The sequence below is a fragment of the Astyanax mexicanus genome, chromosome 21, assembly GCF_023375975.1.
Source record: "Astyanax mexicanus isolate ESR-SI-001 chromosome 21, AstMex3_surface, whole genome shotgun sequence".
Classification (NCBI taxonomy): domain Eukaryota; kingdom Metazoa; phylum Chordata; class Actinopteri; order Characiformes; family Acestrorhamphidae; genus Astyanax; species Astyanax mexicanus.
Window position 1 is genome coordinate 15,359,155 of NC_064428.1, and position 25,205 is coordinate 15,384,359.

The 25,205-nt window shown below is 40.4% G+C and overlaps 1 protein-coding gene across 4 annotated transcripts in view; it reads left to right on the forward strand.

The window, feature by feature from the left end:
• The window catches only part of gpc5a (glypican 5a), a 100,208-nt gene that overhangs the window by 26,178 nt on the left and 48,825 nt on the right, over positions 1-25,205 (forward strand). For all 4 annotated transcript variants that reach the window (XM_049469965.1, XM_049469964.1, XM_022674921.2 and 1 more), the window contains exons 5-8: positions 8,283-8,818; positions 8,952-9,110; positions 10,286-10,410; positions 11,450-11,575. In XM_049469965.1, coding sequence (XP_049325922.1) covers positions 8,283-8,818; positions 8,952-9,110; positions 10,286-10,410; positions 11,450-11,575 — 946 coding nt within the window. The remainder of the gene's footprint in view (positions 1-8,282; positions 8,819-8,951; positions 9,111-10,285; positions 10,411-11,449; positions 11,576-25,205) is intronic.

Consider the following 25,205-nt stretch of genomic DNA (forward strand, 5'->3'; position numbering starts at 1 on the left):
TTGTTCCTGCCGTCTCGACACTTACGCTCTCACAAACACACTCTCAGCCAAGACCGGCTGGCGTCCAACACAAACACACCGAGCGCCGATTACAGAAGCATCCTTCAGAAACAGCCCATTAACTCTAATCCCTCATAAAACCTGTCGCCCTGCCCGGTGCAGTAACCTGGATCTGGATCTGACGCACCGTCCGGACTCACGCCGAGCGAACAGTCACAATGCAAACACCCACATCAGACAGCTAATACAGCACTAACCTGCTAACAACCTCCACTCACAATTAAAGCCATAGTTCAGGCAAACATTTACACAATCTCCCACCATCTGCCCAAACACACTTCACATGAGCACAATCTGAGACTGAAATATGATTCCTCAGATTCACACAGTAGACTAATATCTAACCTTATATCTCCTATATCTCCTACATTAATTTACATACAGCTCTGTAAAAAATAAAATAAAAATATTTAAGTCATTTAGAGACTTGTTTGCAGAAAATGAGAACTGGCTGAAATAACAAAAAAAAAATGCAGAGCTTTCAGACCTCAAATAATGCAAAGAAAACAAGTTTATATTCATAATGTAGTTTCAAAAGTTCAGAAATATAACAATATGATTGGTTTTTAATCACAGTTTTCATGCATCTTGGCCTCATGTTCTCCTATACCAGTCTTACACACTGCTTTTGGATAGCTTTATGCTGCTTTACTCCTGGTGCAAAAATTAAAAAAAGCAGTTCAGTTTGGTTTGATGGCTTGTGATCATCCATCTTCCTCTTGATTATATTCAATTTGGTAAAGTCAAAGAAACTCATCATTTTTAAGTGATTTCTTATTTTTTTCCCTAGAGCTGTATAAGCACTTAAACACACTAGAATGCAAAATATTGATTTTTCTAAGAGTGTTTATTGAGGGAGTTTATAGACTAGTATCTCCTATTCTAATGTATAGAAGTGTTTATTGAGGGTGTTTATTTACAAATATCTCCTATTCTAGTGTATAGAAGTGTTCATTGATGGTGTTTATAGACTAATATGTCCTATTCTAGTGTATAGAAGTGTTTATTGAAGGTGTTTATAGACTAATATCTCCTATTCTAGTGTACAGGAGTGTTTATTGAGGGTGTTTAAAGACTAATCTCTTTTTCTTGTGTATAGGAGTGTTTATTGAGGGTGTTTATAGACTAATATCTCCTATTCTAGTGTATAGTAGTGTTTGTTGATGGTGTTTATAGACTAATATCTCCTATTCTAGTGTATAGGAGTGTTTGTTGATGGTGTTTATAGACTAATATCTCCTATTCTAGTGTATAGGAGTGTTTACTGGGGGTTTAGCTATGCATTAGAGCTGAATTAAACAGTGGTCTGTCGGATCTGAATGCATTTGTTAGCTTATTGAAGATAATATATGAGTAATATATTGTGATTAAGGTGGAGCATGGGGACGTTTTATACGGGAAAGCTTTTTAAACTGGGCTCCAGGCTGGAGGAGATCCTGCTGATGGTGGGGTGATGGACAGCGGGAAGCTGGCAGGACATTGTGCTGCTTTAATGCTAATTATTCCAGTCGGCTAATGGGATGCGCTAGCAGACGGCCACTGGAGGCCGGCGCCCATCAGATTAGAAATAGCATTACTGTGTTTCCCAGCAGAAAAGGAAAGATAAAATGTGATTTCTCTTTGTCATTTTTGCTTTTACAGCCCTAAACGTTAGCTTAACAGCTCCAGCTAACATCGCTAACAGTGCATATGGTACTGTTGCATATCAAGCATGATAGAGATGGATGTTTTTGGTTGCGATTTTGATTGCTGAACATCATTTTTGTCTAAATCAGTTCAGATTTTCTATACTGATTTAAGGTCGGGCAAATTTGGTAGCTAATACAAAATCGTGCAGGGGTTTTATAATGTAATGTAAACATATTGTCTCTCAAAATAAACTATACTCTACTTTTTTTTATGAAAAATAAACCACAGTAAACATGCTGTGCAAATTCCTGTACAGAAATGCACAAAAACACAGGGAAAAAATAACAACTTACACTTGTGTCATTATTCGGAACTTGAATCCTTTATCTGCTGTCATTTTCATAGTAGTTAAATATGTTTAATCTGCTGCAGTGTTTGCACACTTACGTTGTTAGTGATGTTTGTTAGCTCTGCTGTGTTGCTGTGCTAAAAGCTACTCACAGTATGGGCTGAAGGATGCACCCTGGAGAGGGTTAACCTGTTAGTAGGGTTTTAAGTCTTTATTGTCTTTCCTCCATTAGACACATTAGTCTTACACATTCCACACATATGTGAATTTAAAGCAGCAAAAAAAAAAAAAAAAATCAATCAAAATCGTATTTCAGTCTGTAGGTTTAACAGTAAACTTCGGCTTCTCAAATATGATCATATATGCTCTCTGGATCGGCTAAATTACAGGATCACCAGCAGACATTTTTCAGAGTCAGTTGCCTGTTTCAGGTATGGTGAAGGCACTATAAGGTGCACTTAAAAACTTTAATTTTCACAAAAAAATCGTCAGTGCTCCTTATATATGAATTCTACCAGTCAGTTTTTAAGGGGCTGGAGTAGAATTAGCATCATCCGCTAACCGCCCTAAGCACTAGCTCTTTAGCTGTTCAGAGGTGAAAATAATCAGCCTGTAAACTGCTGCTATCTTTGGCTAGCACTGCAGGAGCACCATTAGCATTACCGGCTAACCGTGCTAAGCACTAGTTAGCTCTTTTAATGTTCAAAATTGACTATATCGGACTGTAGTCTTGTTATTTACCATGTTAAAACAAGCTATGTTGGAAAAACAGCTAGCTGATATCACCCTAGCTTATCGAAACATTCAGGGTTCCTCAGTGTAGTGCTGTCTGACAGCATTAGCCAGTGGTTAGCCACTAATGCTAATGCTTATGCTCCAGCCTTAGTGCTGGAGTAATTTGGGTATTTAAAATCTAACTGTTAATAAAAAAAGAAGCGCTTTACTCACCCAAATAAACAGTTTTTTAGGAGAGAAATCTGTGTAGATTAACGTTCAGTGCTCGTTTAACTTTAAAATACAATGATTTTTTTTATTACAGTTTTGTTTGCTTAGCTTAGCTTTCCTTAACATTCGCAGTCTGTTCATCTGTGTTATAATATCACTGACAGTTAGTTGGCTGTGAAATATTTAGTAGTGAGTAGTAAAATTTCACGACTAGACATATTGCACGGGTGGCAGGTAGATAATTCTGCCTTTATCCCAAATCATCTGTTCCTCTGTCACCTGTTTAAAATCATCTTTATTATTTAGTTTGAGTCTCAAATGCAGGAATGGATGTACAGTTTATTAATAACTGAAATAAAACATTACATATCTTGCATTTATATCGTCTGAAATCAAATAAAAGTGAGAGGAAATGGAATAAAGTGTGTGTTTTTATATTCTGGTTCTGATTTCTGATAGCGGCTACGTTCCCCGGGTCTCTGTGGGCGCTGTAAGCTGGGGGATGACCCGGGTTTCACGCTCGGGGTTTGAGTTCCCGGTTGAGCGGCGCCAGTTCTTAAGTCGGCGCTGATCCGGACGGACCAGAGCTCTGCTCTGAGAACTGCAGCGAGGAGGAAATGATCCGCAGGAAATGAAAGAAAAACAGCTCTGTGATCTCTCTCAGAGAGATACCGAGACTCTACTCTCGTTCTTAAAGAGACAGATCAACAAAAACATCCTATTTACACACTTTTATTCCTTTACTGCTGCTGTACTTACTTTTCATTATTTTAAATGTTCTGTATAGTAGATTAATACTAAACTCATCCAAACTATAAATAAAAAAATAGATGGAATTATTTACTACCCAATTATTATTGGGTAGTATTATTTACTACCCTTTACTGCTGGATTTTCTCAGTCAGATTTATGAGGTAGAATCACCTGGAATTCAGGCTTTCAGTTAACAGCTGTGCTGAACTCAAGAGTTAATTACTTGAATTTCTTGTCTCTTAATGTGTTTGAGAGCATCAGTTGAGAGCATCAGTAGTGAAGAGGTAGAGTTACAGGTTTACAGTGAATAGTGAATATTTGAGTAATGTTCTAATCCAGATTATGAGAACCAACAACTACTCAACTAAATAAAAAATTAAAAAAATAATTTAAGAAAAGAAAATTAAGATCAGTCAATCAGAAAATAAAAGTGCAGTCACTGCAAAGACCATCAATCAATAAATCAATCAACCTTTATTTTGACTCGGATGTACATTGAGGGCAACCCTCATTTTCAACGTAGGCAAACATCCAAAAAAAAAACAGGGATTATAACATGATAAAGAAAATAAAAGCTACATTTAATTATTTTAAAATAACAGTAAATAAAAAAAAATAGAATTAGAATAAACAATAACTATAACAATTATAATGAAAGTTGGTTTAATTGATACGAAATTAAGATCAAAAGAAGATTTGTTTAATACAACAAAAAATAGTTAAAATTAAGCTCAAGCTAACTTTCACATAATACAATAAAAGTACAAATAAGTAAATAAATAAATGAACTAAAAAAATAAAATCAATAAGAAAAAAAATAATAGTAATAATAATAATAGAAGAATATCAAAATAATTAAAAAAGCAATAATACAAAACTATTAATAAAATAAGGAAAGAAATAAAAAGAAAACAAAGGACTAAGAGAAAAACTAAAATAATAAAAAAAAATAAAAGTTAAGAATAAATAAGACGAAGTAAACAGGTACAGGCTGTCTGAAGGTGGTTAGATATTAAATGTTTAAAATGATTTAGTGACTCCAGTGAGCTTTAGAGTTTTAGAGTGTCCAAAATTTTATAATGATAAAACTGGCAGGACCAACCGTATATATACTGTATAGTATATAATTGGTGGGGTATACGGTCTGATTGGTTTTTAGCTACGTTAGCTCTATATCTCCAGAAGTTCAGACTGTATCGGGGTTACAGGAGGAAACTGAACCAATTATTCTGCACTTCCTCTGAAGAATCTCTTTGAAGTAGAGAGAGATGGCCTTCTGTATCACTCAGAAGGCTTTCATCTGTATCCAGTTAGCGGCGGCGGCGTGTCCCGGTGTTCCTGCTCCGGAGCTAGGCGCCGGCGGCGGTGCCGTCCTGAGCTGCAGGTGGATCTGGGTTCTGATTGGTCGGCAGTTTTTACGCCAGGATTGCGAGGTGTTCCGAGTCCCGCGGCGGCGTCTCCGGGCGAATCCTGGAGGATAAATGCTGGAGGTGTAGCGTTCCCTCTCACCGTTGGCGTAGCCCGAGGACGAGGAGCTAAAAACAGCTGGAGATAAATTACAGAGATCAGAACCAGATAGCAGAAGATTCTGACCCGAATACGGCCCAGTTACACCCAGATACAGCTGGGTTATCCTGAATTAAACCTGGTAACTAGGGTTAACCTGTTTCAGCTTTAGAATAAATTGTACTAATGAATCTGAGGTAAATCTAGCTAAGGTTCTGCCACTATGATCAGGAGATCGCTGGTTCGAATCCGGGTCATGCAGCTTGTCATCAGCTGCCGGAGCCCAGAGAGAGCACAGTTGGCCTTGTTCTCTCTCTGGTAGATGGCAGTAGATGGCGCTCTCTCTTTCCCCTCATCACTTCTAGGGTGATGTGGATCAGCACAAGGCTGCGTCTGTGAGCTGATGTATCAGAACCAAGTCACTGCACTTTCCTCCGAGCGCTAGCGCTGTGATGCTACTTGGCAAAAGAGGTTCGAAAAGAGGCGGAGTCTGACTTCACATGTATCGGAGGGGGCAAGTTAAAATGTCTATTGAGTTTCTCTCACAGTCGATTGGTTAACAGCTCTGAATTGTACGAATCAGAACATCCTGAACAGAACTTGAACTGAGCGACACAGGACTCCGCCCCCTCCTCCCGGCCCATCAGCCGTGTCTAATCTCTGGAACTTTCTCAGTTTTGTCCGACACAGCGACACCTCACACCCCACTAATCTAATCCCTCACACACTGTTCACACACACACACATTACTGGGTAGTTGTATGCCTTTGAATGTGGTTGTAGGCAGTTTGAGGCTTTTGTAGGTGGCAGTAGATGTTGTAAGCTGTTATGTATGGCTATAAGTGGTTAAAGGCGGTTGTCTGCAGTTTTAGATGGTTGTATGTGGTTGTAGGTGATTGTAAGCAGTTATAGTTGGCTTTGTGCATTTGTAGACTGTTGGCTGTAGGTGGTTTTGACAGTTATATGTGGCTATAAGTGGTTGTAGATGGTTGTAGATTGTTGTAGATCAGGGGTCACCAACATGGTGCCCGCGGGCACCAGGTAGCCCGCAAGGACCTTATGAGTAGCCCGCAGGCCTGGTCTAAAAATAGCATTTTTGTTGCTATTCTTTTTTTTTTAAATCACAGTTGCATTGATGTAATTTCAGATTATATTACATTAATATTAGCTTAGAGATAGCCTATAGTTTATATATTATTATACAATATAATGTAATATAATATGTAATATTATATTAAAATATAATATAAAATGTAAACACTTGCAGAGATTTATAATAATAGTGTTGCCTATTGATATCTGTGTCTTCACATAGATGAATGTCATTAATTATTAATAATAACATATAATTAAAGGTAAATTGAGAAAATTTGTAATTTCACGAGTGTGTATCAAACTGGTAGCCCTTCGCATTAATTGGTACCCAAGAAGTAGCTCTCAGGTTCAAAAAGGTTGGTGACCCCTGTTGTAGATGTTCGTTTCCCTTGTAAGACTGAATTTCTTTGTAGCTCTGAACATCTAAACCTCACTCCAGACACGCTCACTCTCTCTAACTGCAGAACTCATGATGGGCACATGATGTGGGGGTGTAGGAGGTGTAGGAGGTGTGGGTATTGTGGGTGGTGGGCGAGATCTCCAGGTTTTTAGCTAAGCTGTGTTTTATTCATTCTCCAGGCTTCACCCACTTCAACCCTTTCCTAACTACCCCTTTACCCCTCCCCCCTTTCCTGAGGAGAACCTGAGCTTCTTCTGAGAACATCTAGTGATAAACCTGAACCTAAACGTCAGTACTTTACATTATACAGTATTAATTATTAACATTATACAGTATTAATGCTTTTTACTGTTGCTGCACTCTAAGCAAGCTCTCCTATTGGAGGTTAAGCCCTGCCCATTCAGCCTATAGCAGTTTAGCTCCACCCATTTGTTTCATATGACTTAAGCTCCGCCCCTTTACCCCAGGTTAGAGAGCGGTAGAATTGTGTGTGTTTGGTCTCTGAGGGACGCTGTGGTTCAGTATTAATGAACAGAATCTCCAGCACTGTTTCTGCAGAGTTTGAGCTCCGTATCCGAGGGGCATGGCATTCCCGCTGTGCAGGGGATTGTGGGACCGGCACTGAAGGTCCTGCAGGTGGTTCCGAGCGGCCGGGCGGATAACGCTTACAAAAGCAGCTTGGCGGGAAACGCCGGCCTCCTGCAGAGTTGCTGCCTCTGTTACTCATTACTCTCCTCCATCACTCGCTCGCCGAGGAAGCAGCCGGAGTCGCTGTACAGCAGCCGGGCGAACCGCCTCGGAACCGCCTGGAGAATCCAGAACCTCCCTCTGATCATCTCCTACAACACCACATCAAACTGCGGTTCAGACCCACAGAAAACAAGATCTGTCACTCTCTTAGAGGAGTGAACCACAGACTATCTCACCTTAACTGTGATATCACCATACATCACCCATGATACATCTCCCACAATAATGATATCATGATACATTGCCCACGATAAATCGCTCACGATAACGATGATACCACGATACATTGACCATGATAACAATAGGGAGTTTAGAGCACCTGTGTTTCAGTTAAAATATCTATATTTGACACCGCATATTGATGCTTTTTTTACAATTGTAAAAGGGTTAAGCTGCTGTAGGCTGAATGGGTGGGGCTGAGTTGGTGTAGGTGAATGGGTGGAGCTAAACTGCTGTGGACTATATAATGGATGGTTCTACAGTGCTTAAAACTTAATGGGTTTGGTAAAAGTGCTGTAGACTGAGAAAAAGTTAAAGTGCTGTAGATTAGGTTAAAGTGTTAAAGGTTAAAGTGCTGTAGATTTAATAATTGGTGGAGCCACACTGCTGTAGGTTGAGTGGGAGGGGTTAAAGTGCTGCAGACTGAATAAGGGGTGGAGCTCCACTGCTGTAAGTTGAGTGAGAGGGGTTAAAGTGCTGTAGACTGTATAATGGGTGGAGCTACTTTGCTGTAGGTTGAGTGGGAGGGGTTTAACAGCTAATCTAATATCTCTCTTGCTCTCTTGTTTAATGCAGAGGCGATGGAGGCGCTGGTACGTCAGGCTCAGGACCAGACGGTGGCGCTGTTGCTCTCTACATACCGGGACCTGTCGGAGGACGCAGCGCCCACTGTGGACGAACTCTTCACAGATGTGGGTCTGTTTGTGCTGGGGGCGGAGCTTAGTCTGGAGGAGGCGGTGCAGCGTTTTTTCCTGGCGCTGTTCCCGCCAGTGTTCGAGCGGCTGGTGGAGCCGGGGCTGGAGCGGCTGGATGGCGGGTACGGCGAGTGCGTGCGCTCGGCGGGTCACGGCCTGGCGCCGTACGGTAACGCTCCGGCCCGACTCACCAAACAGCTTAGTGGCGCTGCTCTGCCCCATCGCGTCCTGCTGCAGGCGCTACACCTGGGGGTGGAGGTCATCAACACCACGGACCACCTGCAGCTCAGCCGCGAGTGCCGGCGGGCGCTGCTGCGCATGAGCTACTGCCCGCACTGCCAGGCGCTCACCGCCAGCCGGCCCTGCATGGGCTACTGCCTCAACGTGCTGCGCGGCTGCCTCGCCAGCCTGGCAGAGGTCTGTTTATATATATTTACTGCGCCTTATTTACATTATTATTTTAACAGGTGTGAACGGTGGGAGGTGCCAAACCCAGGTACCAGTTACATTGTAATCTGACGCCGTCTATTTCTGTTCCTGTTAAATAAAGGTGGACCCCCATTGGAGGGAGTTTGTTCGCTCGCTGGAGGCGCTGTCGGTCCGGATGGACAGTGGGATGGACCTGGAGAGAACACTGGCGGCCATGCCCACCATCGTCCGGGACGCCATCGCCCATGCCCACAAGAGCGCCCCCTATCTCTCCAGCCAGGTAAAGAGATTAAACTTTTACACACGTCTCATATAGAACAAGAATAACAGAACTGTTATTAGCCACCTAATGCTAAACTAATGTTTCTAAACTGTGGCAAAGCCCTGATAAACAGAAAGTGGCTGGGCATTAGGAGGTATGGGCTAATCTTACTTTAAAGTGGGTGGACCCAAGCTAAAATAGAGTGAATCCTGGCTAAAAGTGGGGTAATCTTTTTTAAAAGTGGGTGGGTCTTTCGTAGAAGTGGCTGAGCATTTGCTAAGAGTGGGTAATTTTGCTGAAGCTAGGTGGGTCCAGGCTAAAAGTGAGTTGAACTTGGCTAAAAGTGGGTGGGTATTTCATAAAAGTGCACAAATTTTTGCTAAGAGTGGGTAAAGTTTGGTAAAAGTGAGTGGACCAGGGCTAAAATACGGTGAACCCTGAATAAAGTGAGTGGGTCTTTGGTTAAAGTACAAATCTTTGCTAAGACTGGGGAAACTTTGCTGAAAATGGAAGGAACTTGGCTACACATGGGTGGGTCTTTGATAGAAGTGCACAAATCTTTGTAAAGAGTGCATAAACTTGGCTAAAAGTGAGTGGACCAGGGCTAAAATAAGGTGAATCCTGGATGAAAGTGGGCGAATCCTTTCTAAAAAGTGAGTGGGTCTTTAGTAAAAGTGTCTGGGCATGTGCTAAGAGTGTGTAAACTCTGCTAAAGTGAGTGGACCAGGGCTATTTTTTTAATTTTGTATGTAAAAGTGAATGGACCTTTACTAAAATGAGGTGAATCTTTGCTTAAAGGGGGTGGAGCTGTGATAGAAGTAGGAGGATGCTTTCTTAAAGTACAGTAAAAGTACTGTTGGTTGAATAGGCGGAGTTTAATACTAGAGACTGAATGGGCGGGGTTTAAGTAAGTGCTGTAGGCTGAGTGGGCGGGGCTTATCCGCAGCATGCTGCCTACCTGCAGTATCAGTACCGTAATAATGAAAGAAGTGCAGAACTGGAGCTGAACCGGCTCTGTGTGATTAACTGAACTAACAGCACCATCTGCTGAACGCTTAGTGTTACTGCAGCTCTCTATACTTCTGCAGCACAAATCGGATATAAATATATATTTATATTAGTATCTGTGTATTGATATTAATATCTGTTTATTAATATTAATATCAGTGTATTAATATGTTATGGTGCTGCAGGTTCGGGGTGTATGCGGTCACCCCAGCAGGCTGCAGTCTGGCGGGGTTCAGCGGGGCGTCAGAGACTCGCTGCCTCTCAGAGTTCCTGCTAAACTCAGTGAGGAGACGCTCAGCATAAGGAGACAGTGAGTAACAATCATCCTCATATTCATCATATGAGCTAAAACTCCTCCTGAATGATGTTCAGATCTGATCCACAGATACAGGAAGAACCTGGGGGCATCAACCAAGAATAAAGATCATATTAAAATGTATGACAAATTGTTTCATGACAAAAATCATACACAATAACATCAACATTTTTTAATATGGTGTACGATATTATACCCTGAAATATCGCTCCATGTTAGCACCCCTGATGATCATATCAGGGTTCTACTTTTTTTTTTTTTTGTACTGTTTTTAGCAAAAGAAAAATTCACACTGTTCTCATTTCCCATCATATATCTATGAGAGACAGATTATATCTGTTCAGAATCATTTATTTTACTTTAATCCTGAATATATGGAGATATTTGGAGTGCATTATTATTATTAGTATCATGACTTATAATTCTGGATCATTGACTTTATCTGTTACAAATCTAATAAAAAAAAATTATATTGTATTTATTTAATCTCTCAGTTAGGGTTGTGCCGTATCTTATCATATGCAATAATAACATTTAATATTCATTTTGTTGCAGTAGTGCATTCTCAAAATATGTATTTTTTAATTCAGTGTTTCATCATATCACCAAGAGTATTGTTATTGCGAAAATACCATAAAATATTGTGATATTATAATTATTTTAGGGCCATATCACCCACCCCTAAAGAAAACCCTACAAATCCTAAGGGTTCACATACTTTATTTTTGCTACTAAATTATTATTATTAAATTAGTTTATTTATTTTTAAATACACACAGACTGAGGAACCAATTTTCCTCTAATCTTAAGTTTCGAGATTCTAATATAAATATTGTTTAGTATTTAGTGTTTATTCTGCATATAGAGTTTAGGGTGTATATATTGTAATAAAAGTTCTAATATTAAACAGAATAGAGACTTACAGATTGAACCTGAGTGTTCACTAGAGTGTTCTAGTGGACACTTATAGGAGCCAAAATAAAATAAGTTATTTCTGTTTGTGTGTGTGTATGTGTGTGTGTGTGTGTTGCAGGGAGTTTCTCACCAGTCTGAGGGTTTACCGTGCATTCTATGGTGGTTTAGCTAATCAGCTGTGTGTGAGTGAGCTGGCAGCACAAGACGGGGTGGTGTGCTGGAATGGAGCCGACATCGTTAAAAGGTACACACACACACACATTCTCTCTCTCTCTCTTTCCTTTTCCTCTCGTTGGGCCCTATTTTAGTGATCTACAGGCAAATCGTGCACTGTGCAGCTTGATTTAGGGCATGTCAATATGTCTTTGCTATCGTAACGATGGGAAAAGAACACCTGGTGAGGTTAAAACACAAAGCAAAAGTCATGTACTAATTCTCTTAATTAATCATGGGTGTGGTTAATATATTTTGGCCGTAACGTGAAAAATAAACCAATCAAAGAGTCACTCTGTCACTCATCATTCCATTTAAGTAGAGTCAGGTGAGCTCTGACTTTGACGGATTGCTATTTTAACGGTAAAGCTACCTGGACGTGTCCAACAATTGCTTCTCAGCAGAGGAAACTGAGCTGCTGGTTGACGCTGTGAAGGAGCTCCAGCAGCTCATTTACGGGAACAGCAATGCTATTTTGTTTACTATTCTGTTTATTGTTGATGTAAAAGTTGGGTTTGTGCTGCTGAGTGTTCATGTGTGTGTAATAAGTGGGGGTGTACGCTTGGCTCGGCTTAGCGCCTGTGTTACCAAGATAGCGATGAACGTCTGACTGTTGGCGTCTGTCTAGGTTGTATTCAGTCAGTGGAGCTCCTGTGTTTTCTGTTACCAAGATAAACAAGCAAAACTCCAGAAATGTACCTGAACACACCTCATTTCATAACCAGAACACCACGCCCATCAGTGTAGATATATTCAGAAGCTCTGCTGCTATTTAAACCAGGCAGGAGGAAGGAGTGAAAATAAACTGTTGGTGGGGTGTAAGATAGCGATGAGCATCAGGACGGACTTTGTGCAGGGTGTGAGATAGGACCTATTATCTCTGTCTGTGTCTCTCGTTCCATCCATCTCTCTGTTCTGTGTCTCTCGTTCCATCCATCTCTCTGTTCTGTGTTTTTGGTTCTGTACTCCCTGCGCCACCTGATGGTGCATCCCCTGCTGTCAGCAGCAGGTGGGACCATCATTCAGAAAGAAAGAGAGAGAGAGAGAGAGAGAGAGAAAAATAGAAATAGTTTTTTTAATGTAGTGTGATTGTGGCGCCCTCTTGTGGCCAATGAGAGACACAGATACAATAAATATCAGAATTAAATGATAAAAACAGTAAATTGATAAATAAGAAACATAAATATTTTTAAAACAGTTAAGATTTTAATAATACTCATTACATTGTATCACAGCTTGAACAGAACAGTGGATAAATATTAAATAAATACGTAATTAAAATAAATACACAATTAAATACACAATTCAACTCTATTTATTATAATAAAATAATTCCTATAAGGTGAAAATATGAAATTGTGGTATTTAAAGAAAATTTCACAGAACAACAATATTTATTATTTTACATTCAGACAACCTGCATTAATAGCAGACGATTCTTAAACAATGATAATTAAATACTACAGTTATTTAATCTGCTGCAGTTCATCCAATCAAACCGCCATTAATATATAAAATGTATAAATGTAAAAAGAATCAAAATAAGCGTCTGGAGTTCACTGGACAGTCTGTGGTGCAGTGTGGTGTTGGTGGATGGAGCGAGACATGATGTTCCAGATGTGCTGGATTGGATTCAGGTCTGGGGAACAGGCGGGTCAGTCTATAGCATCAATGCCTTCATCCTGCTGGAACTGCTGAGTGACACACTTCAGCCACATGAGGTCCTGCACTGTCCTGCATTAGGAACTCAGGACCCCCTTCACCAGCATATGGTCTCACAATGGGTCTGAGGAAATCATCTCGGTACCTAGCGGCTGTCAGGGTACCTTTGCAGAGCACAATGCCAAAGCCAAGCTTCTGGTACGGTGTTGGTCTGTAAGCACAAGCCCCACTTGCGGACGTCAGGCCTTTATACCACCCTCATGGAGTCTGTTTCTGACAGTTTGAGCAAAAACATGTCAAAAAATGACATGTCTCCTGGTGTATTGGCCTGTCTCCTAGTGTATTGGTCTGTCTCCTGGTGTACTGGTCTGTCTCCTGGTGTACTGGTCTCTCTCCTGGTGTACTGGTCTCTCTCCTGGTGTACTGACATGTCTCCTGGTGGACTGGCATGTCTCCTGGTGTACTGACATGTCTTCTGGTGTACTGGTCTCTCTCTTGGTGTACTGGCCTGTCTCCTGGTATCTGCTCCAAGCTCTGGACACTGTCCTGCTGACAGACACAGCAAACCTTCTCACCACAGCTTGCATTAATGTGCTAATCCTGGACGAGCTGCACTACCTGAGCAGCGTCTGTGGATTGTAGACTCTGTCTCACGCTACCACGAGTGTGAAAAAACCACTAACATTCAGAAGTGAGCAAAACATCAGTCAGAAAGGATGAGGACAGAAACACTCCTTTATAAGGGTTGTCTTGCTAATTCCCTCTAATTTCCACCTGTTATCTGTTTCATTTGCATGCCAGCAGGTGAAACTGATTCACAATCAGTGTTGCTTCATAACTGGACAGGTGATTTCTGATTTCACAGAAGTGTGGTTGATTTGGAGTTATATTGCGTTGTTTAAGTATTCATTCATTTGTTTGTGCTGTGTATTTACTGCTATTGATCCTGCTCATCTTTGTAACAGGCCTTTATATAATGAAGTCTATTTATCTGCATCATCTGCGTGTGATAGAGACCTTATAACATTAACGAGACAAAATTTGACCATGTTATTTTGTGATATTTAGACATTAATGGCTAATATAATCAAATATAAAATAAATATAAATATTACAAATACGTTTACATAACTTGAATGGGTTTACTCACCTTTAAATACTGCATTAGAGTCATAATGTTTATCACAATGCAGTAAAATATTATAGTATTGCCCAGAATTTGTTCTTTTTAATGATAATGATTCATTATTATGGTCAAAGCAAGGTGTTTAAAAATCTGCCTCACGTCCTCCTTTAGCACTGCGTGTGTGTGTGTTTGTGTGTGTGTGTGCAGTAGATAAAGAGGTTATATCCTCATTTACAGTCTGTTGCTGGTTTACCCTGCTGTTCAGAGGCGGAGCTCCGCCGTGCTGCATACTAATACTGATCTCATTAATATTAATATCTGCCCCATTAAAGGGAAACTACAGCTCTGCTCCATCCTAATCTCCGCCTGCCGTATCTGTAGAGTACGCTCCATCACTTCTACACCTTTACCTGAACCTAGAGAATAACCTTTAACCTGAACAATACAGAAAATATTCACTCGTCACACACAGCTCTGTAAAAAATGAAGAGAGCACTTCAGTTTCTGAATCAGTTTCTCTCATTTTGCTATTTAAAGGTTTAAGTTTGAGTAAAATGAACATTGCTGTTTTATTCTATAAACTACAGAAAACATTTCTCCCAAATTCCAAATAAAAATATATTCATTAAGAGTATTTATTTGCAGAAAATGAGAAATGTCTGTAATAACAAAAAAGGATGCAGAGCTTTCAGATCTCAAATAATGCAAATAAAACAAGTTCATAATTATAAAGTTTTAGGTGTTCAGAAATCATAAAAAATTGGTGGAATAACCCTGGTTGGTTTTTAATCACAGTTTTTTTTCATGCATCTTACTTTGCATCATGTTCTCCTCTACCAGTCTTACACACTGCTTTTGGATATCTTTATGCTGCTTTACTCCTGGTGCAAAAAATTTAAGCAGTCCAGTTTGGTAGTTTGATGGCTTGTGATCATCCATCTTCCTCTTGATTATATACCAGAGATTTTAATTTGGTAAATTAAATTAAATTATTTTTTTTTTACAGAGCTGTATATGTGTTTGAGGTTCATCCTCTTCTTAATCTACAGGGTTTAGTTCATAGAGATCACACTCTTTGCAGCTCTAACAGCTTCAGTTCTTCTGGGAAGGCTTTTCACAAGGTTTAGGAGTGTGTTTATGGAAATTCGTGATGTGCTGTTCTATCAGGTTGAGGTCAGGACTTAAGTGGAGTTCTTCCACACCAAACTCACCAGATCATCCATGTATTTATGCAGTTATGGGGTCAAGTAACACAAAAGTAACGCAATAGTTACTTTTACTGGTAACTAGTTACTTTTTCAGTGAAGTAACTCAGTTAGTATCTCAGTTACTTTTTTGGAGAAGTAACTAGTAACTATAACTAATTACTTTTTCAAAGTAACATGCCCAACACTGGTGTCCATTAATCACAAGGGAACAAAAAGGGACCGTCCCAATAGTAATCAAAGCCTTAATTTATTTTAAATAAAAAAAAGTGTTTTATATTATATATATTCCTAACAGTACATTAAGTCACAAACCTAAATTTAATCCCAGTCGTGCATAAATAATAATATATAAAAAATATAAAATAAATAATAATAGAAAATTAGAAATACTGTGAAACCGTCAGAATCTAGCAAAATTCTGTGATATGCATTTTTGTTAATTACCGCCCAGAACTTGTCGGCACTATACTTTCTCCACGGTCCTGTCCTGCTCTTCTCCTGTAGTGTCCTGTGTCCTGCTGTCTCCTACAAGATCCTGAGGCTGTTCTAAGAGACACAGTAAACCTGGAATACCTGTGTAACCTGAACCAGCTGCTGCAGGCACTGATGCTTCCTGTATAGTTAATTATTGGGGGCGGGTCTTCCTGTTGTCTCTCTGCTGTCAATTTAACTTGCACTTAAACATATGTATTTACCACACCTATATTAAACACACCTGTGTGAATGTGTGTGTGTGTATGAGTGTGTGTGTGTGAATGCAGTTTTTGATGGGCATGTTTTATTATCCTCCCTCCTCACACACACACACACACACACACACACACACACACACACACACTCACACTCCAGCTGGTGGTAATGTTTTATTCATGATGTTTTCACTGTTCTGCAATTTACACACACACACACACACACACACTCTCACACACACAATCACACTCACAGTTTTCTGAATGGGTTATTTACGGAGTGTGTGTGTGTGTGTGTGGTAGAGCAGTAATGCTGTGCGGAGATTCCCTCTCGTCTTTATACATTCTTTCTTTTTCTATTTCACCTCCTCCTTTCTCATTTCCTCCCTTTTCATCGCTCCTTTTTCTTTTTTTCCTTTGTTCTGTTGATCCCTGTCCTTCTGCTCTCTTATTCCCTTGGTCCCTCCCTCTCTCTCTCTCTCTCTCTCTCTCTCTCTCTCTCTCTCACTGGTGTCTTTATTTACTTGGTCCCTAATTTACTTTATCCCCTAACTCCTCTCCGGACGGGAATAGTTATTAGTTTCTCAGGGGATTCTGGGGTAATTTTCTCTTTTATGGGGGGTTTTTATCCTCTGTGATTTTATTCCCGTCCAGAACGATCATGTAGGTGTTTTTCTCAGACAACCTCTGAGAAAATTACAGGCTGAATTATCTACTGTTTCTCTCTGAACTCTCTTCCGGACATATACATCTGAGTTTCGTCTCCTCGCGTTTAATCAAATAGATATTTTTCCACTGCTGCGCACCATAATTACACTTTGGGAGCACCACGGTTTCCATAGAGATCCACGTTAAAAACACAACAGCGAGTGGAAATGGAGGAGCTACTGAACGTGATGAGGTCATGTGACCAAGAAAAAAGGCTAAAAACTCACTGATCCTCCTGTTTTTACAATTGCAGTCTGGATGCAGGGGTTTTATCACTAAAGAGTAGAAGTGTGAAATATTTTACACAGAAACTAATCCTGTCCAGATAGGACTATAGTTCAACTCTTTGCTCTATTATTCATCCGCCCATACTTATCCCCTTGCTCTCTTAGTTTTCTACCTTTCCATCCCTCCTTTTCCTCCTTTTTTGTTCCCTTGTTCAACCCCCTGCTCCCTTACTACCATTCCTTAGAGTCTTTATTCAATTTATCTCTTTTTTTTGCTCTACCTAACCCATTTCTCATCTCCTCACCTCCTGGGCCCTTTGTCCTCTAAGCTATTTACTCATCCGTATTGCTCCCTTGTTCATCCCCTTACTCCCTTACTTTCTTTTTCTTGTTGTAACTTCCTTATTCATCCCTTTGATCCCTTATTCAGACATTTCTTCCTTCTCTTGATCTTTTAGTTGCCTCCTTCTTTTTATTTGCTCCTTTTGTTTGTATCCTCTGTTTGTATTTTTAATTCCTGACTTAATCCCCCCGTTATCCGTCTTCTGTTTCTCTTTTATTTTTCTTGCTTTTTATCCCTCCTTGTCCCCTTGTTCTTTTGATCTCTCGTTCACGTCTTCATCCCCTTGCTCCTTCGTCTCCTTTCCTCCTTATTTTCCCTTATGGCCTATTGTCCCCCTGCCTTCTCTATTTTCTTGTCTTCTTATTTATCCCCTTGTTCCCTTTTTCACTTTTCTCTTTGTTCACTTGCTCCTAATTTACCCCTATTACCCCCTACGTCTCCCTCCCTACTTATCCCTCCTTTTCCCCTATTTCCTTGTTCGGTTGGACACTTGTGTCTTTATTAAGTGTGCCCTTATTTTTGTCCGACCTACCTCACTTCTCCTCACCTCAGTCCCCCAATGTTATCTTTGTCTCTTGTCCACTAATATCTTTACTCATCCATGTTGCTCCCTTAATCCTCTGCTTCTCTTCCTCCTTCATCTTTATCCCCATACTGTTTTACTCACCCCCAGCTTTCTTATACCCATCCCTTTATTCATACTTTTGGTCCCTCATTCCCTTGCTCCCTTTATTCATTCCCTTGCTCCCTTTATTCATTCCCTTGCTCCCTTTATTTATCCCCTTGTTCCGTTTATTCATCCCCTTGCTCCCTTTATTCATTCCCTTGCTCCCTTTATTCATTCCCTTGCTCCCTTTATTCATCCCCTTGCTCCCTTTATTCATCCCCTTGCTCCCTTTATTAATCCCCTTGCTCCCCTTATTCATTCCCTTGATCCCTTTATTCATCCCCTTGTTCCCTCGTCCCCTTGCTCCCTTTATTCATCCCTTTCCTCCCTTTATTCATCCCCTTGCTCCCCTTATTCATCCCCTTGTTCCGTTTATTCATCCCTTTGCTCCCTTTATCCACCCCTTGCTCCCTTTATTCATCCTTTTCCTCCCTTTATTTATCCTTTTGCTCCCTTTGTTTATCCTTTTCCTCCCTTATCCACCTCTTACCCCCTGTATTCATCTCTTTCCACCATTTATTCATCCTTTTCCTACCTTTATTCATCTTTTTGCCCCATTTATCCACCCCTTGCTCCCTTTATTCATCCTTTTCCTACCTTTATTCATCTTTTTGCCCCATTTATCCACCCCTTGCTCCCTTTATTTATTCTTTTCCTCCCTTTATTCATCCTTTTTCTCCCTTTATTCATCTTTTTGCCCCCTTTATTCATTCTTTTACACCATTTATCCACCCCTTGCCCCCTTTATTCCTCCCCTCGCTCCCTCCCCCTTGTTTTCAGTATTAGTGTTGTATTAGAGCTGCGGGTCTGTAGTGTAAATCTCACAGTAAAGCTTTAAAGGCTGCTGTTAAGTCCTAAAAGCTCCTAAAAGGTTCGGGCCGGATTCGGGTCGGTGTGGGTCAGGCCGGGTCAGGGGGGGTCGGTGTAGTGAGTGAGGAGTAATGGAGTGATTCTCTCTGAGCCGTTAATGGAGAGCTGTAATTAATGGGGGGCGGGGGTGTTTGGGGGTAATCGGCCTGACTTTAGCTTTGATTCACTAAAAACTGATTATCCTCAACATTATTACTGCTCTAATATTATATAACACACACACTAAATACACACACTATACATACACACACACTTATTAAAACACACACACAAAATACATACACACAAAATACACGCACACATTAGGATTAGTGTGTGTATGAGGATGCGGGATTTACGCAGTAATTCAGGGCGTGTGTGTGTGTGTAGCGTAAGTGTATACTGTGTGTGTGTGTGTTTATAGTGTGTGTGTGTGAGGGGGTTAAATTGTACTGCAGTTGATGTGTGCATCCAGCAGGAGGAGCTGTGGATCTTCAGCCTCTATTCATCTACTCCTTCAGTTTTATTCAGATTCACCTTCAGAAACAGTTTTAATTACAGAGATAATATATAATCAATAATAATATAAACTAATCCAGCCTTCAGATCCATCTGTTTTACTGTATTTACTATATATTTATTGTTTATAGAACTCTTTAAAACCTTTAACATGGTCTATAAGGCACCAAAAAGCTTTTAGCAATTTATAGATAGAAGAAGTCGACTAGTTGCTTTTTATGAATAGAACAAATATTAGAGCTGTATTTACTCTTATATACTATATGGAATTTACCTTTTATAATTGTATTAGAATTTGAATTGATTAGAAGGATGGTCACTTATAGATCTGCTATAAAAATACACAAATCCAGAACAGAACAATTTACACTTAAAACATAACTCTAATCAGAACTCTTATCAGAACTCTAATTAGAAACCATAATATTAACTCTAATCAGAACCCATATTAATAACTCTAATCAGAACTCTAATCCGAACCCATATTATTAACTCTAATCAGAACTCTAATCAGAACCCATATTTTGAACTATTTAGAACTCTAATCCGAACCCATAATATTAACTCTAATCAGAACCCATATTAATAACTCTAATCAGAACTCTAATCAGAACCCTTATTAATAACTCTAATCAGAACCCATATTATTAACTCTAATCAGAACCCATATTATTAACTCTAATCAGAACTCTAATCAGAACCCAAAATATTAACTCTAATCAGAACCCATAATATTAACTTTAATCAGAACTCTAATCAACTCTAATGACACACACCTGTACATAACGCACACCTGTATCTACATAACACACACCTGTACCTAACACACACCTGTACCTAACACACACCTGTATCTACATAACACACACCTGTACCTAACACACACCTGCACTAATACACACCTGTACCTAACACACACCTGTACCTAACGCACACCTGTACCTAACACACACCTGTACCTAACACACACCTGTACCTAACACACACCTGTACCTAACACACACCTGTACCTAATGCACACCTGCACTAATACACACCTGTACTAACACACACCTGTACCCAACACACATCTGTACCTAACGCACACCTGTACCTAACACACACCTGTTCTAACACACACCTGTACCTAACGCAGACCCATACCTAACGCACATCTGTACTTAACGCACACCTGTACCTAGTGCACACCTGTACCTCTGTGCTTAACATATGCCATGGTATTTAAGGTGGAATGGACAGTTTTAATTCATCTGCTTCATTTTCTCTGTATAATGCTACCGCTGCAACATGAAATTTTATGTTTATTTTAATTAAATTAAGCAATATGGTCACTACAGTAAAACTTCTGCAGTGTTTAAGGTGGAGTGAAATTTTCACATTTAACTGCAACACAATTTAAGATGAAAATGGCTACTTGAATAAAATGTATCAAATATAATATAATATAATATAATATAATATAATATAATATAATATATGTGTTACTAAATGAAACCACTGTATTATTTAAGGTGGTATGGAAAATTAGTAACAAACAAAGGTGACAAGTTACGAATGACAGAATAGACCTGCTGCACTATTTAAGGTGGAACAAAACATCTAATGTAATTAATACATCCCATGGAAACTACAATTTAATTACCGTGCCTTTTAAGGTGGAATTAAAATGTCCAATATCAAGCCAGAAAACAGAGCTTACAGGCATGAGAATGTAACTGCTGCACATTTAAGGTGTAATAAACAGTTTGAACCTTAAACTAATGAATACATTTTATGACCAGCACAACTTAACTGCCACACATATAATTAATTTAAGGTGGAATTGATCATTTGAATAAGAATGTAGCAAATTAATGTAATGGATGGAGAATACAACTGGTGCAGCGTTTAAGGTGGAGTGAAAATGTTTTATCTGAAATTGGTGCACCCAGGTTATAGATACTAACATTCAACTGCAACACGATTTAAAGTGGAAGTGACCGTTTTAATAAGATTGTAGCAAATATAATAGAATAAAATAGAATGTGTATTGGATTACTAAATGAAAGCACTGCATTATTTAAGGTGGAACTGATCATTTGAGTAAGAATGTAGCAAACTAATCTAAGTAATAAAACTGCTGCAGTATTTAAGGTGGAATGATAAATTAGAAGTGAAGCTGGTTAATGATGGCAGAGTGGATCTGCTGCAGTATTTAAGGTGGAGCAAAGTTGATGCTAAAACTGAAGTAGGGTGAGGGGGTGAAGGGGGGGAGGTGAAGGGGCGGGGTTTGGGTGAAGGATAGCTTTAATGTCGGAGGATTGGGGGGGGTGTTTGATCAGTGTCCCGCAGTGTGTGTTCTGTTTACCTGCGCCTCGCTAATATATGTGTTCAGAGCTGCTGAGGGAGTGTGTGTGTGTGGGAGTGTGTGTGTGTGTGTGGCGGAGTGTGTGCGTGCCTGCCATTAACAGGGTTAATGCAGCTGGGCAGCCTCCAAATCCTCCAGAGCACCAAGATGAATGACCACTGCTACTCTGGCTCAGGACACTGTGTGTATAGTGTGTGTGTGTGTGTGTGTGTGTGTGTGTGTGCGCAGTGTAGTGTTTGTGAAAAGTGTGTGTGTGTGTGTGTGTGGGTAGTCAGGCAGAAGGAATATTCAATATTCAGGGTGATGAATCAGATGAAGATGTAGATGTATTTGTTTAAGACATATTACCTCAGATTTATATTACATTATTTCACATCTTATAAATATATTAATAATTTTAAAATTAATAGTAAATAACAGATAAGCTATAGAATCTGTATAAACTGAACAGTAGTATCTGAGCAGTAGTGATGCTCAGTAAAGCTGTTGTGGTCGATTGCGATGCTAACGCTGTAGTAGTGATGCTGGGTGAGGATGCTGCTGTGATAGTAATGCTAATACCATAGCACGGAAGCTAAGAGTATATATGGTCATGGGATGTCATTATAGTATTTCAGGTGGTTGGTAATGTGTTGCTAGATAGTTAGGATTTTATTTGTTTATTGCAGTTTTTAATTAATCAATTAATATACTTAAATACAGAATCTCTTTTTATTCATTCAAAAATCTTAGTTGTAGTTTGATAACATGCAACACTTGTGAACCTTCTTGAGAGTGACCAATCTACTAAATTATACCAAAAGGGCATGAAACACTCATCCAGGAGATCCCAAAAGAACACAGAACAACATTTAAAGAACTGCAGGATCTCACTCGCCTCAGTTAAGATCAGAGTTAATGATTCAATAATAAGAAAGAAACTGGGTGAAAATGGTCTCCATGGGAGGGTTCCAAGTTAAAAAGTAAAGTAAACGAAACTGTAAAAAAAAAAACATTTTCTTTTAAAGTTAATTGAGTGCTGGATGTTAATCTACACAGATTTCTCTCCTGAAAACTGTTTATTTGGGTGAGTAAAGTGTTTCTGTTTATTTACAGTAAGCTTAGGTTTCAAATTTCTCCAGCACTAAGGCTGGAGCATTAGCATGAGTGGCTTCCCGCTTCAGCAATGTTAACCGGGGTTAGTAATACTGATTATACCCCTGAACAACAAAAGAGCTAGTGACTAGCGTGGTTAGCGGCTAATGCTAATACTAATGCTGCTCCAGTCTCGGTGTTGGAGAACTAAACTGAAACTCCTATATAACTCTGTACTCTGAACTGGACTACGTTGACTGGACTACACTGGACTAGTCTGGACTGGACTACACTGGACTAGTCTGGACTGGACTACGCTGGACTAGTCTGGACTGGACTACGTTGAACTAGTCTAGACTGGACTACACTGGACTAGTCTGGACTGGATTACGCTGGACTAGACTAATCTGGACTGGACTACTAGTATGGACTGGACTATGATGGATTAATCTGGACTGGACTGAACTGCACTACGCTGGACTAGACTAATCTGGACTGGACTACTAGTATGGACTGGACTATGATGGATTAATCTGGACTGGACTGAACTGCACTACGCTGGACTGGACTGGACTGGACTACACTGGTGTAGTATGGACTGGACTACGCTGGACTGGACTAGTATGTACTGGACTACGTTGGACTAGAATGGACTGGACTATACTGGAATGGACTATGCTGGACTAGACTAGCCTGGACTGGACTACGCTGGACTAGTCTGAACTGGACTAGACTATTCTGGACTGGACTACGCTGGACTAGTCTGGACTGGACAACATTGGACTAGACTAGTCTGGACTGGACTATGTTGAACTAAACTGGTCTGGACTGGACTATGTTGAACTAGACTGGTCTGGCCTGGACTACGCTGCACTGCACTGGACTGGGGTGAGGGCAGTGATTAGCCAGTTGACTGGTCCTGTCTGTTCTATAATAACCGGTTCTGATGAGTTAATCTATTCCGCTTATGAAAATGGTGGACTGGTGGGGAACAGTGGATATTACCCCCCCACTACCCACCACCTCCATCACCACCTCCACCTCCCCCCCTCTCAGAGAGTGGGCTGCCACTCGGTGGCGGCGGCGTCCCCGAGAGGCCGGGTAATTAGAGCCATCCCGCTCTGAATCCAGGATGAGAGGCGAGCGGCGGCGCCGGCGCTGGTTTGATTCATTAGCTCCAGGCCGCGGCTGAAGGTAGCCGGCGGAAAATTGCATGTGCTTTTTTAATGGACGCACCGCGAATGCTAATGGCCTCGGTTCACCTGGGTCGAGGGGCCGCTGAGCAACTTCGTACAGCAGAAATCAGCCGAAAAAACAGAGCGAGAGAAAGGCAAGAGTCAAAAGTCTCTTCATCAGCAAATCGTACCTTCTGCTGCGGACATATGGTCCAACCTCACCAACCCCCCGATACCCCTCTTAACCACCCCCCGCCCACAACCATGCCCGAATCCGAGGTCATTTTGCTTTACTGCGTGTAGTCTAGCATCGTGTCTGGCAGCGAAGGTGTCTGTAGGAGGAGGTTCCTGCTGAGCGGACTAAAAACATCAACCTTTCACTAAGATTTTAAGGTCTTAATTCTTTTACAGCTTTTCTTCTAACAGGATTGTTCTATATTTATTTATCTCCACTCATCCATCAACTCTGACCAGCTTCTTAACTCTGTCCCTGCTGAAGAAAAGCTTATCCCCAGAGCATGATGCTGCCACCACCATGTTTCACAGTGGGGATCAGGGTGTGTTCAGGGTGATGAGCAGTGTTACTTTTCCTCCACACATAAAGCACTTCGCATTTAGGCCAAAAAGTTAAACTTTGTTCTGATCTGAGAACAGAACCTTCTTCCACATGTTTACTGTGTTCCTACATGACTTGTAGCTACAAACTGCAAACAGCACTTCTTTTATTCAACAATGCTTTTCTTCTTCTACTCTTCCATAAAGATCAGATTTGTGGAGAGCAGGACTTATATTTGTCCTGTGGACAGATTCTCCTGATCCACCTGAGCTGTGGATCTCTGCAGCTCCTCCAGAGTGATCATGGGTCTTTTGGCTCTCCTTGCTGGATCTGTCAATTTGGGTGGATGGTTGGTTCATGTCTTAGTAGGTTTGTAGAAAAAGTTTTAGTAGAATAACTTTTTCAGATTTATTGGTTTTTGGATCATGGATTGATGGAACAGATCTGCTTCGGATGGCCAAAGTTTGGGATGTGTTTTTAGAAACTAATCCTGCTTTAAACGTCTTTTTCT